Source organism: Elaeis guineensis, chromosome 11 (assembly GCF_000442705.2).
Source record: "Elaeis guineensis isolate ETL-2024a chromosome 11, EG11, whole genome shotgun sequence".
In the NCBI taxonomy this organism is placed as follows: Eukaryota; Viridiplantae; Streptophyta; class Magnoliopsida; order Arecales; family Arecaceae; genus Elaeis; species Elaeis guineensis.
Genome location: NC_026003.2, coordinates 121,902,089 through 121,917,982, shown reverse-complemented (window position 1 = coordinate 121,917,982; position 15,894 = coordinate 121,902,089). Strand labels below are relative to the sequence as shown.

General features: G+C 39.2%; 2 protein-coding genes across 2 annotated transcripts; both read left to right on the top strand.

The window, feature by feature from the left end:
• Window positions 1-1,579: 1,579 nt before the first annotated feature.
• LOC105054471 (armadillo repeat-containing protein LFR) lies at window positions 1,580-8,775 on the top strand. The gene is made up of 8 exons (XM_010935989.4): window positions 1,580-1,862; window positions 3,201-3,370; window positions 3,828-3,970; window positions 4,074-4,321; window positions 7,364-7,469; window positions 7,563-7,701; window positions 8,035-8,162; window positions 8,243-8,775. The coding sequence occupies exons 1-8, from the start codon at window positions 1,688-1,690 to the stop codon at window positions 8,496-8,498; spliced, it is 1,365 nt and encodes a 454-aa protein (XP_010934291.1). The 5' UTR covers window positions 1,580-1,687; the 3' UTR covers window positions 8,499-8,775.
• Window positions 8,776-9,751: 976 nt separating this feature from the next.
• LOC105054470 (long-chain-alcohol oxidase FAO2) lies at window positions 9,752-15,038 on the top strand. Its single transcript, XM_010935988.2, has 3 exons — window positions 9,752-10,055; window positions 11,073-11,345; window positions 13,110-15,038. The coding sequence occupies exons 1-3, from the start codon at window positions 9,810-9,812 to the stop codon at window positions 14,856-14,858; spliced, it is 2,268 nt and encodes a 755-aa protein (XP_010934290.2). The 5' UTR covers window positions 9,752-9,809; the 3' UTR covers window positions 14,859-15,038.
• Window positions 15,039-15,894: the final 856 nt, after the last annotated feature.

Below are 15,894 nucleotides of genomic sequence, written 5' to 3'. Positions count from 1 at the left end.
ACAAATCCCAATTAGACATTGTATTAATATAGTACCATTTTGCAACACGAAAGTAGCTAGGTGGCCACCACCCTTTGACATTTTGGTCTCAAATATCTATTTTGGATTTTATTTAGATAAAATTGAGGGTTCAAATTTCAAAAGCTTAAAAATTTTTGCTTGTCTCACGGACGGTGAGACCTCTTCCATGGATCTCAAAAAAAAAAAAAAAAAAAAAATATATATATATATATATATATATATATAATTTTTTAAAAATTTATCAATTTTTTGAAAATATTTATTATTCATATAATTATTTTGGATGAGAATAATTAAATATATCAATATTTTTTTATTTTTGTTATTGATTCATTTAAGTGTTCTAATTCTTTCCTAATTTCCGATGGTTTTTTTTTCTTTTTGGTTTTGAATCCATGGCTTTCTTTGAATCGTATATTAATACTGTATTTGAAATTTTTTATTCATAAAATAAATATATAATATGTCCATGCTCATGGATATGTTCATATAAAATATATAATTATATTTAGTAAATGATAAATTTTTGTCAAATTATATTGTGATTTCTTTGTTTTCATTATCTTGATTTACAATAGTTTTGATGGCGATATTGGTGTATTTTAAAGCTAAATAGAAGTAAATATATTATTAAGTGAAACCAACTCGATGATAGCATTAATTAAAATTTTAAATTATAGAAGATGCAGCTCTTGATGATATTTGACTTGAGCAATAATAGTTTTTTGAAACTTTATCAAACATTTATCTATCATATTTATGGTATTAAGTTTCATTAAAAAATTGATGTGAGCAAGACTCTTAATTAACTAATAGCTAGAGAACTATAAAAAAACCTCTTACATACCATTTGTTGGAATTTCTTTTTGATGTGTTTAACAACCAATGAAATCATCAATATTTATTTTTTTTAAATATTAATCTTATCGAACAGTAATAATTTACTATTTTCATACATATTATGAAGTATAGCCGGTGACTAGACTCATTATATTCATAAAGAATCATTTAATCACTTGATAAGGGTCATCATCATTCATCCTTGTCCACGACCCCTCGCTACGTTTCTTCTATCATTTCATCCATATAATTTTTATTTATTCACATTTGCTAAAAACTGATTCATTAAATAAAGTTCTAAAAAAATATCTAATATTCATCTCGCTGGAAAAGATCGGATTTATTTAATTGCCGAATATATGCATTTAGAAAATTTTAAACAAATTTATCCTCGGGTCCAAAGATCGAGTTAAGCGACACACAAGTTTAATTAGATCGGTAAAATCGTTCGGAGACCTTCAAAATCTACGCCATTATCTAAGATGAAAATAGGTAAAATTTTTGGTTGCAAAGTCAAAAGTCAGGGAAAATGTTTGGCTCGCCAGCGCAGTCACGCAACCGGCCGGCACTGATCGGGGATCTCACGCGTGGCCCACCGGTCACCGTCAGCGCGCGAAGCTGTCAACTCTCGACGCCCCGCTCAGACCCAAACCGCACCTCGCTTATAAATACTCGGTTCGGATACAAATAAACCGGTTTATATTGGACTACGATGCGTACCGCATCTGATTCATACCCAACCCATCCACTGAAGCCCTAGAGGCGCCCTTTCCGGTCCATACTCCCCCAAATCAAACTCCTCGAGGTCGGAGGAGAGGGCGGAGAGATGCAGAAACGGGAACTCGGTAAGGCTGGGGGCTCCACCCCTACGCCAGCGAAGCGCGGCCGCCCGTTTGGAAGCACCACCGGAAGCGCCGCTTCTTCCGCCTTGGCCGGTGGTGATTCAGCTGCTCCAGCGTCACTCCTCGGTCCTTCTATCCAAGTCCCGGCCTCCTTCGCCGGTCAGCCGCTCCATGCATCTTCCTTCCTTCTCTCTTTCTAATCTCCCCTCTTTTGTTGTTCGAATGGGAGAGCTGGGTGTTGATTTTTTTTTTTTTTTGGTGCTCATCTTTTTCCTTGCCGTTCTTTACATTTTTCTGCAAGCAAATTATATAATTACCGGCAATTACCGAGCTTTTTCCATTCCAACACATTGCGACTCGACTAACTCCAAGTGTTTGTTATCTCTCTCTTGGAAGGTGGAATGAAATTCAGAGCTTTTGGGATTCCATTGTGTAATTTGGGGATGTTTTTGTACTGTGAAGAGGAGAGTGGAGGATTATTATTTGACTTATCTTATTATGGATTGCATTATTTTTTCATGTGTTTGTTGGAAATCTTAGAGGCAAAAATCGTAGTCGTTGATTATGTTAAATTTGGAAGCGGACGCAGTGTTCTACTTTATTTCAGTTTTTTTTTTTTTGTTCGATGTCATTGCAAGAAGTGAAGAAAGTGGGTCTCCTGGAACTGAAATCCATGTACGGGCACTTGTCACTTAGAAGACAACACTGAGACATCGCTGCAAATGTTTGTCTTCTTTCATATGGATGTCTTGAACTGCACTTGAATTGTTTGCTTTGGAATTTTTTACTGGAATAGAGATGCAAGATAACTATAATCTGCAATTTTTTTTTTTTTTAGCTGGCTGACTAAATAAAGGTGGCTGAGGTGGGATGACAAAGTAGGGCATGTGTAGAGGCTTTTATTCTCTGAGAAGTAACTTTGTCTAATAACGTTTGGAGGTTACTTCATGGTGCATACTGGTGGTGGTTATGGATACATGGGCTATAGGTTTCTAGTGGTTAACCAAACTCTTGGAGTTTGCACTTTCTTAAGTTACAACACTTTTGGCTTGATTTGTCTGGAAACAGGAAGGGAAAAAAACCATCGAATACTGTAGGGTATATCAACACTGTAGTTTTTCTTGTCTTCTATTTTGGTCTTCATTGAATGAAAACCGTGGGTCTTGTAGTTGGACTGTACCATTCCCTTGTTTTCTTGGTTACTTTTGCCTCATGTCTCCTTGTTGAAGGGACAGTACCTTTTTTCTTTCATTTTCTTCTCTATTTCTGGAATATTTCAGGTTACTATATGCGAGATCGTTGCTGCATATGTAGTGAGTTTTATGTAATGTTATACATTTAGCTGAATAACCTCTATACTGAACGGAAGTGGAATTTATGCATGTTAGCTTTTGACTGACTTGTTGATTACTGTGTTTGGAGTGAGCAGAAGTGGAATTAATAAATGCTAGCTTCTGACTCGCTTGTTGATTACTGTGCCTGTTTACTTCTCCTCAGATCAAAACAATAAGAGGATTGTTCTAGCTTTGCAAAGTGGATTAAAGAGTGAGCTGACATGGGCTTTGAACGCTCTGACATTGCTCTCTTTTAAAGAGAAGGATGACCTGCGTAGAGATGCAACACCTCTTGCCAAGATACCTGGACTACTAGATGCTCTCCTTCAAGTTGTAGGTGCTGTTATCTTTTGTTTATATTCTCCATTTCACCCAACCTTTTGTGTTATTTAATTCCTCCTGATGCATTTGCTGCATCATGCACTCGGATGCTTTAATTCCCATTACAAGTATTGGACAATTTGTCAACTACTAGCAGCTTCCTTAGCTAAAGTGACTTTTACTCGGTAGTTCTCATTTTGACAGAAATGCTGGGATTAGCCTAATTTCCCGATAAATCGTCCCAGTTCTGACCTGCATATGGTTCTTACATTTTGACAGATGCTTTGGAATTCTCCCTTCTTGAGTACTTTAAACATATTTCATGTCTTTGTATATGGTTTAAATATCATCAGAAAATTTTGCCAGAGCTTTAAGTTATATTTAAATTTTCTTCATAGATCTCTAATATACCTGTCACTTTCGAATGCATTTAGAGAATGTGATCATGTCAATTGATTTTATGTCACAGATTGATGACTGGCGCGATATAGCACTTCCTAGGGATTTTACAAAGCCAGCAAGGGTAAGAACATTAGGAGCAAATTCTGTGGTGACAGGTTTTGGGAACGAATATGAAGCATTAAGCAGTACTGATGCCTTATCCCAAGCTGGGTTTGTTACATTGTCTCTCCTGGCATTCTAACATATCATCATTAGACACCCTTAATTCATGTTAGTTATTTATAAGTTCAAAATTGGAATATTTTAATGGCAGTCCTGGAAGTGGTTCATCCAATACAGAGGCTTCTAGTCGCAAAAAGCAGCGGTCTGTGGAATGGTGGTTTGATGAAGATGGCTTATTTAATCTGGATGAAGAAGGACGAGCAGAAAAACAACAATGTGCTGTTGCTGCATCTAATATCATCCGCAACTTCTCTTTCATGCCAGATAATGAGGTTATTATGGCTCAACATAGGCATTGCTTGGAAACGGTATTTCAATGCATAGAAGATCACAACACAGGTGGGAAAAATGTTTTATTATATATCTGATTTCTTATTTGTTTGCATGCTTTTATGTGTTAAGATCTTTATTAGGTTCTTTTTTCTGTTCTCTTCCCATCATTTTTCAATTGTGCATGTTTCTATCATCTTTTCTGTTGATGGCGATGTATATGTTCATACTATTTACAGAGGCTTATTATAATATATTGAAGTTTATGGTATGACTTAAGTGCAGCAACAAGATGCCTTGGCCTTTTCTGAGTATCGAGGGTAGTGTTTCATTGCATGGGTCGTGCTGAACTGCTAGGTTACATTCATCAGTGACGTGTAACTACTAAATATGTTTAATTTTAAAGTGCATCTGAAGTATCAGAGTTAAAATAATAGCATTTTGAGGCAATAATATAAACATTAGGACCCCTTGTCATAATATCTGTGGACATTGTAGTACATATGCAATCAAAGACAATCTTCTTTTCAGCAAGAAATATCAAGATAGGAGCTATGGACTGTGGCTTTACTACAAATGCAAATCTTGATATATCAGCTCCCATACAAAAGGATTTGTAAATGGGGTGTAGCAGCAATGAGCCATTCTGAATGATTCTTGACTTCAATCAACTGCCTGTCCAGCTCACTCTATTACTGTTTTACAGCCTCACTTTTTGTTGTGCAACAAAACAAAATGCCCTCCTTAGCACTCGGGAAAATACCATCTTTAAATTTTTCTTATGCCTATAGGTCTCAAGCAAATTGACAGTAGGTAGTACATGTAGAAGAAGCTAAGAACTGATATTAGAAGTCCCACTCTTCGCTGTAAACAGCATATTATTGCACCTTTTTGTATAGATCAATTGGCCAATAGGTTCGACCTGATGACCCAGCCTGAGCAATATAGCACTAGGTCTATTATTTGGCCATTGACATCCTTACCATGCTACTGATCTGCTTTTGATCTTTCCAACCAAAACTCTAGATATCTGCTTGTCCAGATTTATGGAAGAGATTACTTTCCCAATACAACAGATAAAACCCAAAAAGAAGCTAAAGTTCTTTTCTTCTAAGTCAATATTCTTTTCATGAGCTGGAGCTGATTAGCATCTGTAGCAGAGGGTTGCTAAGCTATTGCGTTCCTTGCTGATAGGCATTGTTAAAGGCTTCATAAAAATTTGGATGGACAGTTAAGTGAAAAAAAAAAAATAACAGTTATGGCAAATGCTGATAAATTGATATGATAATTAAAAAGTGGCAGAAAAGCTTAGTAACAACTTGATCTAGGCTAGCTCTAAATGTGGATGATGATGGAGAGGCTGTCTTCAAAATGCCATAAATGTTGAGTGAAATTATGCCAAGAAACTAATAGAGGCATTGATTATCCTAAATAACTCAGCCCTAATGTGGAAGACATTGGTGGGATTTTGACTCGGCATGTATTTCTCCCATTATCATGATCTTTGTGTAAAGAACTCCTGAAAATGGTATATCTACCTCATCGAGCAGTTTGGCAGTTGTCAGATAATAAAAAGTCACACACCTTTCATAATTTCATGCAAGTGAAAGGTTGGTTTTTGATTTCATAAGTTGTTTGGAAGAAGAAGAAAGGTAGAACACATTCTACAGTCCCAGATAATCTGCTGTGATTGAAATGCAGAAGTCAAAAATATAAAATGAACACTCAAATTGTCAGAACCTCTCAAACTTTCATATGATTTTCGACTTTGATTACAAGGCAAGGACATCAATCGATTCAATGCTTCCCTACATGTTTAGTCTCATAATAAAATACAACGTAAGATGGATATAGGCTATATAGCATTCAGTGTTTTTGGTTGTATGGCTAATATAAATTAGAAAGTTTAGATTGGTAGCAAAACATCACCTAATTATCATGAGAAGCTAAATGAAACTTCAACATGCCCTCTGCATTTGTGTTTTCATCCATAACAAGAGCAAGGGATGGGCATGCTAGGACATACTAGTCACATGATTTTAGGGTCTCGAGTCAGTTTGTGATGATTTAATAACAATAATAAATTGATAATGTGGATACTATTTACTATTTAGACACTTTTTAGCACTTCCAGCTTTTATGTTACAATGTTCATTAACATTAAGTTAGGTCTTTATTTACTTGTTTCTCTTGACTAAGAGTCTCAAAGATTTTTAGTGCACATGCCCATACATCTCACTTTATTATCCACCACTTGTATTTTGTTAGTTGAACTTTTATGCTTCCTTGAATAATCTCAATCCTTTCCCTATCAATCCTAGTTTTGTTTAAAAGGTCCATTTAGTATTTTTGCTTATACCATATTTGTACATACACATACCCTTTTTGTTGCTCACGTTCTGAACTGCATTACCTTACAGGTTTTGTAACCATGTTAGATCATTTTGGTTGTGATCAAGATATTAAGTTGACAACACTTGGATATTTTCTGGCCATCAGTTCTGATTGGAGCCCCATGTTACTTGTTTAATGAAAACTGTACGAGTCCAACAATATACACCGTGCACAATCTTGAACAGAAATACTTCAATTTTGACAAGTTTTAATTGATGACTGATTTCAATAATGAACCAAACTAATTAGGCATTCCTTATGGGCTTAATGATAAGTAATTTAATGGCCAGATTAAGTAGAGGATATGAGTTTGCCTAGTTGAGCTAATGTATGTCATAAGGGGCTCATTGCACCTCAAGGATCTAATAATTTCTTGGAGGGGTTTATGGAGGTCATCAGTATTTCAAAATTCCACTCAACCTGAGATAGATAAAAATAATAGGGGATTAAGTGACCAAAGCAACTTTATAAATTTTGTGACTATGGTGGAGGGAGAGACGAGATGTGCGATCAGTGGCTGATGGATTCAATTATATGTTTAAAAAAGTAGATGCAAAATGCAACCTAAATAGTGAAATAAGATTTACTGGTTAGCTGGGGAGTGAGGGAGGACTGTGTGGCTCTAATGATGCTAGCGCCTAGCTGCACAAACACTTCGTATTAGCTGTTGTCCAAGCATCATGCACTGACATCATCTTGCTTGTTTTATTTGAACAGAAGATGAGGAGCTCATAACTAATGCACTAGAGACAATTGTCAATTTAGCACCACTTCTGGATCTGCGGATTTTCAGCTCATCCAAACAATCATATATAAAAATGACGTGAGATAGCTTTATCTCAAAGGTGCCCTCTTTTTTTTCAATCATATCCTGTTGCTGAGTCCACCTATTCTGATTCTGGCTGTATGAAACCAGCGAGAAACGTGCAGTTCAAGCCATCATGGGAATGTTGGGATCTTCGGTCAAAGCGTGGCACTGTGCAGCTGCTGAATTGCTGGGGCGTCTGATAATAAATCCTGACAATGAGCCATTTCTTCTTCCATCAGCACCACAGGTTGCTACCCAGTTCTGACATGTGTGAACCTTATTAATTGCTGAGTGTATGAGAAAATCTTTTTGATTCTAGAGGGATCTTGTAAGCACCACTTGCTGGTTCACTTAAGGTGGAACTCATTGAAAGGCAATGTGCTTGTGTCGGTCCTATGGTTCATTTACGGTTCATTAAGGTTCCATATGATGTGGATCTACTGCCATACATTCCATAACATTATACATTTCGTAACTCTTCAACATAATGCAATACATATGTGGTGTATATATACATGCATCGAACTAAATTTTTTGGGGTATCACACCTGTTGAAGTATATTATCTGTTTGAACTGCAGATATACAAGCGACTAGTTGATCTTCTGAGCCTACCAGCGGTGGATGCACAGGCAGCTGCGGTTGGAGCACTTTATAACCTTACAGAAGTGAATATGGATTGCCGGCTGAAGCTTGCCAGTGAACGATGGTAAATGCCTCCATTTTAATCTATTAGGACTTAAAGAAGTGGCATCGACCGTGTTCTTACATATATTTAATTTGATTTAGGGCTGTTGATAGACTCTTCAAGGTAGTCAGGGCTCCACATCCTGTGCCTGAGGTCTGCAGGAAAGCAGCAATGATATTGGAGAGCCTGGTCTCTGAGCCTCAGAACAGAGCTATGCTCCTTGCTCATGAAAGTACCTTTGCAGAGATCCTCATGTCAGATGGAAGACATTCTGATACCTTTGCACGGATTTTGTATGAGCTAACTTCAAGGCCAAACAATAAAGTAACGACAGCTCGAGGTGTTTGGGGTATGTGAGACGGATACCCAAAATGCAGTTGGCTTTGACATAAGTGTGAACTGGTTTTTATTCGAATGTATTGTGGTTATTGATGTAAACCAGGAGTATATCTGAACCAAAAATTGGGTGATAAGAGAATGAGCTGTAAGTCATATGTATAATATGGTGAGTCCCATAGATCTATGGTGAAGTTGCTCATTCTACGAATGTTGTTTTAATTTTGCTTGTATTGAGAATTGTACTATTGCATTTTAGAGAAGACTGGAACTGAATGATCAAGTTGAGCACCGCTTACGGCTGGGGTGTACCATCAGCATCTATCAGCATTTTCCAAATACCTTGCAAGTAAAATTTCTCCATCTTTGGGGACCGTTGAATGTGCCCCTTAAGCTTCCCCCAGGACCCGTCTGAGAGATTACATCAAGCCTTGACCCTACCGTTTGGTTGGCTTCATGAAACGTTGATCTCCATATTTTTCTCCGATTCTTGGACTTTGCCAACTTCATGTAGATTCGTTGAATTTAGCATTTCCAGAGCAGGTTCAATGTGAAATATAAACTGGTTAAATTGTTAAAATATTAGGCATAAAGAAACTTGTTAGATAGAGGTAAACACAGGCATGCGACATGTATCGTTTATGATGTTATGATGTTTCGACGTGGTCCCGAACAATCGCGTTACCGCACGGTACGAGTGCGTGACAATATCATCACCTTGACCACGGACACTGGATGCCCACGCCCAAGGTTAACCATGGATTTTTTTTTTTTACTCAAAATTTTCAGATAAATTTAAATAATAATATTTTTTTAATAATAAATTATATAATAATTTTTTATTGAATGATTCAAATTTCTTGGAACGGTTATAACCGATAAGCTCTCGAACGACGTACAAATAATGACATCGGGTAATACGCAACACCATGGCCGTGCGGGACGCGCATGGGTAACGACGAAATATGCCTCAGTCCTGATCCATATTCGAAGCATGTGATGTGCCAGTGTCCTCATCGTTAAGGGTTCCATCTGGGCCCCACTTCCCACTTGTATAGGGCTCTACTGGAACTTTTTTTTTACCAAGGAAGATCGGGAACCCCACTCGTATGGTTCTCTATTAGAATTTTTTTTCCTCAAAAAGTAACTTCTTGAAAAATTATTTTTCAAAAAATTATTTTTTAAAAATAAAATTTTGATTCGTTTGATTGACTATTGAAAGGGCACTGGTACAAGTCTCTCAGCAAGTCAATATATATCCCCCGTACCCGTCTCAGAGAACTAACTCCACATTGAATCTTTTCTTCTTCTTTTCCTCCAGTATATATATGTATGGAAGGAGGGGAGGAGAGGAGGCAAGGGCACCCACGGCTGCAAGGAGGGAGGAGGGAGGAGGGAGGCTACCGCCATGGATTCTCTCCCTCCCAGATCCAGTCACTGGCTGCCATGTGCGAGGCTTTCATACCCTCCCTATCAATGGAAGAGCTCCACGTCAGCAGTGGCAAGGAGGACCCACCCACCAAGAACCTCCAGGCCTTCTACCTGGCTTCTGGTTCGGAGTCCCCAGTACCAGATGAGGTGCTTCCTTTACGTCCTCTATATGCCTGCGCTTGTTTGTGGCTGCCACTTTTTGGTGCTTTTTGGGCGGTTACTTTGATTGCAATTTATATGATTGAGTGGGTTGTTGGAGGTTCACTATTTTCTCCTCCAACCTCCTTCAATGCTTTTGTGTTACTATTTCATTTTCTTTTTTTTTTTTTTGTTTTGTTAAGCCCTATTTTTCTTCTTGAATACATGGTATGAATAATTGGGTCACTATGTAATGACTAGGTATACTTGTTTCTCTTCTGTAAATTGATCTATTACTTTCTTCTTCTCTTTCTTCTCCTTCTGTGAGATTTTCCTTTTTTTTTTTTTCCTGACCATCATGATGTTAAACTCTTCTGCATCGATTTGTATACTAATGATTAATGGCAACATGTACTTGTGCATTTCTTCACAATCATGTGGAGCAGAATTCTACATTATCCCCCTTTTTTACCCTTCAAGCAAATGAAGCATCTTTTATCACCTCTATATATAATTTTAGTATAAAAAGATGAGCGATGCTAATAGATTTTGAAGCCAAGACCGGATGCATTGTGGACTTATAACAAAAAGTGGTGGACCATGATGTAATTTTCTGTGTTTAAAGATGTATTTGCAAAAGATATAATCAAATTTTGGTCATTGTTGTTTCATAACTGCTAGAATTGTTTAATAAGCTTAATGATAATTGATAGAAAACTTCTACATTGAGTTCATTTATTTATCCGTTGCCGTTGTCATCAAGGCATCCATAGCATTCACTGCCTCTAACAGAACCTTCTTTGGACAATTGGCATAGATATTTCCTGTGCTAGGGACCCATGTCTCTATCCCAATGTGGGTGCTTGGTTGTTTTAAGCATCACACAATGTTATGCCAAAAAATGAGCAAATATTGTCTCATTAGCTGTTTCAGATTGGTGTTCTATTGTGCACTACATAATTATCTATTTGTATTGGGCCTTTTCTTCTTGTTAATATCACATCTCTTTTCGAGGAAAAAAAACAGGTTGCAGAGTTAATGGTCAAGAGGGGCCTGAGAGAGGCTGTTCTTTTGGTCAAATTGGTTCTATGGCTCCTTGCTACCAAGCTGGGCACGCTCGTCCTCTGTGGGTCCCTGAGCCTTTGTGGGGAATTCCCATTCATCAACAAGTTCTCAGACATGTCTGTAGAGAAGAGGGAAGAGGTTCTTAAAAGATGGAACAAGGAAAACATTTTTATCCCTCTAAGGATGGTTTTTGTGATGGTCAAGGTCTTCTGCCTCCACATCTTTTATTCAATGGTAAACTTCTTAGAGCTCCTTTAACTTTGTTTTCTTCTGAAGAAAGAGTTCTGTTAGTCTTTGAAATTAAAATACCAGCTTTAAGACATTGTCTTTATTGACTGCAGATGATTTGACCGTCGACTCTGAAATTGTGTTATTTTGGCTTTTTCTTCTATGTTTTAGAAATGCAAATTTCTTATTATCTTTTGAAATCCCTCCCTTCCTTCATATATCTTTTCAATAAAACAGAGACCAAGTTAGAGTTCAAGAATGCAATCAGTGAATGCAAACTAACTTGAATTAATAAAAATATATTTGGATAAATATACAAAACTTCAGAAGTTAAAAAGGAAAACGAAAGAGAGCAAAACAGAAGTATCTATTTTAATCTAGAAACATGATTTGAAATATGCAGTTTGGTAAGATCACAGAGTTTTTCAAATAACTCATATATTAGGTTCTACTAATGCTAGAAACTATCAAAAAAAAACATGTTCCCTTACAGAATTGAAATGAATATAGAGGATGAAAAGATAGTCTTAAATAATTCAACATGCAGGAAAAAATTGTGGTTATTGGTCAGGGTCATGAACTCGTGTTCAAAGTGAATACAAGTCCACACCGGCCAATCAGGAGATGCCGTCCAAAACGGAGAAGTCACCATATTCTAACAGAAAAATCCAACCACTAGTAGGTTGTCCAGCTTGGTTTCACACTGGTTTGAATTATTTGATGGTTCGCTATCAACTTTATGGGTATTTCCATGCAACACCCTTAACCCCATGTTTTCCACTGATCAGGTCATTGTCTTTCTTTCGTCATTTGCAAATGGCCAATTTTTCCCTTGCTCTAGATTAATCAAGAGATTAGAGTGGTATTTTATTGGAGAAGAATTCCTGATAGGCATTTAGTGTGTATAATAGTCTAGTTTGATTTAAAGAAAAATCTACCCTTGCATCATCCAGAAAGCAAGGGTAAATACAAATTATGCATCACTATAGCTAAAGCAATCCGTTGCAATACGGCAGTCACATATGTTTATTGTATTTTCTTTATATTTTCTATGTACTGATAAGATCATGACATCATTGCCTAACTGTTTTTGATATTCTATGTTAGTCTTTTTTAATTATCATTTTCTTGTTGGTACTTGATATAGATTGATAGGAACCTACACATTACTTCTTCGACCATATAAACATGGGTGATACTTCTGATTCCTGAAGAATTGTTTATCCCATTTTTTTGATGTTGTGGATTGTGTCAACTTTTTATTCTGTTGCAACTTACGTATGAGAAAACCAAAATATTGAACCACTGGTTGCTTACAATTAGAATGTTTTCTGTGCTCACCCGATGAGAAAAGATCACTTCCATTTTGCCTTCTTAAAAGTGACTTTATTGATAATAAAAATCAAATCTACAAAGTCATGATTAACTGGAAACGGTCTTCGGAGAACTTACATGATTCAGAAGAAGTAAATGTGAACTTACACTAGGTCCAGGCTGTTTAATATTGTAGTGGCAGGCAACTAGGACAAATTATGGTTTGCAGCTAGTTAGGAGAAGCAATAGCTATCAACTTACTGGTTTCCTAGTCTTTGTTATAATTGACCGCAGTTACTGAAGAAGTGCAGTTCATACTCTTAATTAACGGAGCTAGTTTGTATTTGTTCTTCTTCAGCAGAAACTTTTCTCCAAATTCTCTGCCAACATTACCCAATTTCTTAGAGGACTGAGATGAAGTCCGACATTGATCTGTTTCTTTTTCTTTTGCTGCAGACTAACGAAAACTCGGAGAACCTATCATGGAATGCAATTGGATACAGCCTACCAACTGAAGAAAAGCCACCAAAATCTCAATCAGAGAGGCCTCTTGAGAAGGGTATCATAGAAACCATGGATCAAAACGATTCATCCCTTCTCCATTCCCTCACCAAGAAAGGCCTGGCAGTCTCCCAAGACCCCATTCAAAACATGTACAGAATTAGATGCGATGTCGCCATAGTTGGTTCCGGCTGCGGCGGTGGAGTTGCTGCTGCAGTTCTTGCGAGTGCCGGTCACAAGGTGGTCGTCATCGAGAAAGGCAACTACTTCACATCGGAGGACTACACCTCCATCGAAGCCCCATCCATGTATGAAATGTACGAGTCCGGCGGAATTCTTAGCACTCTCGATGGGAAAATGATGCTCCTGGCTGGATCCACCGTGGGGGGTGGTTCCGCCGTGAACTGGTCGGCGTGCATCAAGACACCAGACTATGTCCTCAAGGAATGGGCGGAGGAGCATCAGCTTCCTCTCTTTAGGAGCACAGACTATCTCTCATCAATGGACGCGGTCTGTAAAAGACTCGGAGTCACCGAGAATTGCACCCAAGAAGGATTTCAGAACGAGGTTCTTCGCAAAGGCTGTCAGAATCTTGGTCTTAAAGTAGATTCGGTGCCAAGAAATTCTTCAGAAAGCCATTTCTGCGGCAGCTGCTGTTATGGCTGTCGATCAGGAGATAAACGTGGGACCGATACAACTTGGCTGGTGGATGCTGTCGACTGTGGCGCGGTGATCGTAACGGGATGCAAGGCCGAGAGATTTCTATTCGTGGAGAACGAGCCAGGTGGGAAGAAAAGGAAGAAATGTGTGGGACTGATTGCCAAGTCTTTGAGCCATAAGGTCACGATGAAGCTAGAAATCGAAGCTAAGGTGACCGTCTCAGCGTGCGGTTCTCTCCTGACACCACCACTGATGAAAGCTAGCGGGCTAACGAATCCAAACATAGGGAGGAACCTCCACCTCCACCCGGCAGTTCTTGCATGGGGTTACTTCCCGGATTCGGTATCGGACCTCCGGGGCAAGACCTTCGAGGGAGGGATCATCACGTCGTTGCACAAAGTGAGAGCACGGGAGGATTCGGATTCGAGCTTGCGGGCGATCATCGAGACGCCCGCGGTGGGGCCTGCGGCGTTTGCGACGCTGGTCCCCTGGGTCTCGGGACTGGACATGAAGGAGAGGATGGCGAGGTACAGCCGGACGGCGCATCTCTTCGCGTTGGTACGAGATCGGGGCACGGGGACGGTGGAGGGGGAGGGAATGGTGAGATATCGATTCGATGCATTGGACAGGGAGAATATGAGGGAGGGGCTGCGGAGGGCGCTGCGGATTTTGGTGGCGGCGGGCGCGGTGGAAGTGGGGACTCACCGGAGCGACGGGCAGAGGATCCAGTGCAAGGGGATCAAGGAGGCGGAGTTGGAGGAGTTCTTGGATGGGATTACCATGGTGGGAGGTCCGAGGTCTCGGAATGAATTGTGGACCTTCTATTGCTGTGCTCATCAGATGGGGAGCTGCAGGATGGGAGTGAGCGAGGAAGAGGGAGGGGTGGATGAGACGGGGGAGAGTTGGGAGGCACAGGGGCTGTTTGTGTGTGATGGGAGTGTGTTACCGAGTGCCGTTGGGATTAATCCTATGATCACCATCCAGTCCATCGCTTATTGCCTTTCCAAAGGGATAGCGAAATCCTTGAGGAGAGGACCTGAATGAGAGTGAGAGTAATTATGGATTTCTTGTATAAGACCACAGAATTTACTACAGTGATCCGTCCGAGGACTTTGGACCAATCAGCATATTGCAAGATATCATGGATATTATCTCTTATTTGAAGCCAAGTTAAAGCATGTTACCCTCCAGAATGTTTTACTTGGAAGAAGTCGGGTTGAAATATTTAGTTTTGCCTTTCTCAAAACAATATTCAAATATGCTAAGGTGTCGTTATAATACCAATGAGGTGGAATGAGAAGATTTTACATCAAGTATCAAATTCAGAAGATGAAGTGAAATTTAAAACAACTTCTTAAGATTTTTAATCGAAAAAAGAAAAAAAGAAAAGCTTAGCTTTGCATTTTGCGACCATTGCTTTGAAATTTGATACCGTGTAACATACGGGTAGCTCCATTCACTCTCTCAAAATTTCACCGGAGTATCCACTTGCGTTATCTCTTATACCGAAGTCTACCCTTGCAAACCTGAGCAGCATGCGTGTGGACGTAATTTTTCTTTCCCAGGCCTCGGATGGCGCTCCGTCACCTCTCGGAGCCAAGTTTCAGCACGTTTGGACTGCCAGGCAGCCAGCGGACGCAAATCACCCAAACCAGTCTTTCCGGCGCCTTTTGTAGGCGCCGCCCACCGCCCTCCAACTCCTGTTTCACGGGGGCTACTGGGAGAGGCTTTGTTTGGATTCTTAGCGGTGCCTCCAAAATGGTCTAATTATGAGATGAACCAGGTCCAGTGGACCAGTCCAATAGTCACTAACCGCATTATCCCTTATATTTAGACAATTTTTAGACAATTCTAAGTCAACGGAGGGGTGCCCCGATTACCGTAAATGTGCCTGGGATTTGGACCGGTCGTGTAATAACTTCTCAACATTGCCAGCCAATGGAAACTGTGATGACAAATGTGCACGACTGCCATCTGAGCTCAGGAACAAAACCAAACACTGTTCAACCACAATTTCTATATCCATGACTGCCATAGTGTTCCTCAAACCTTCCAAATCTTTTTAAAAATTTTGTTGCAC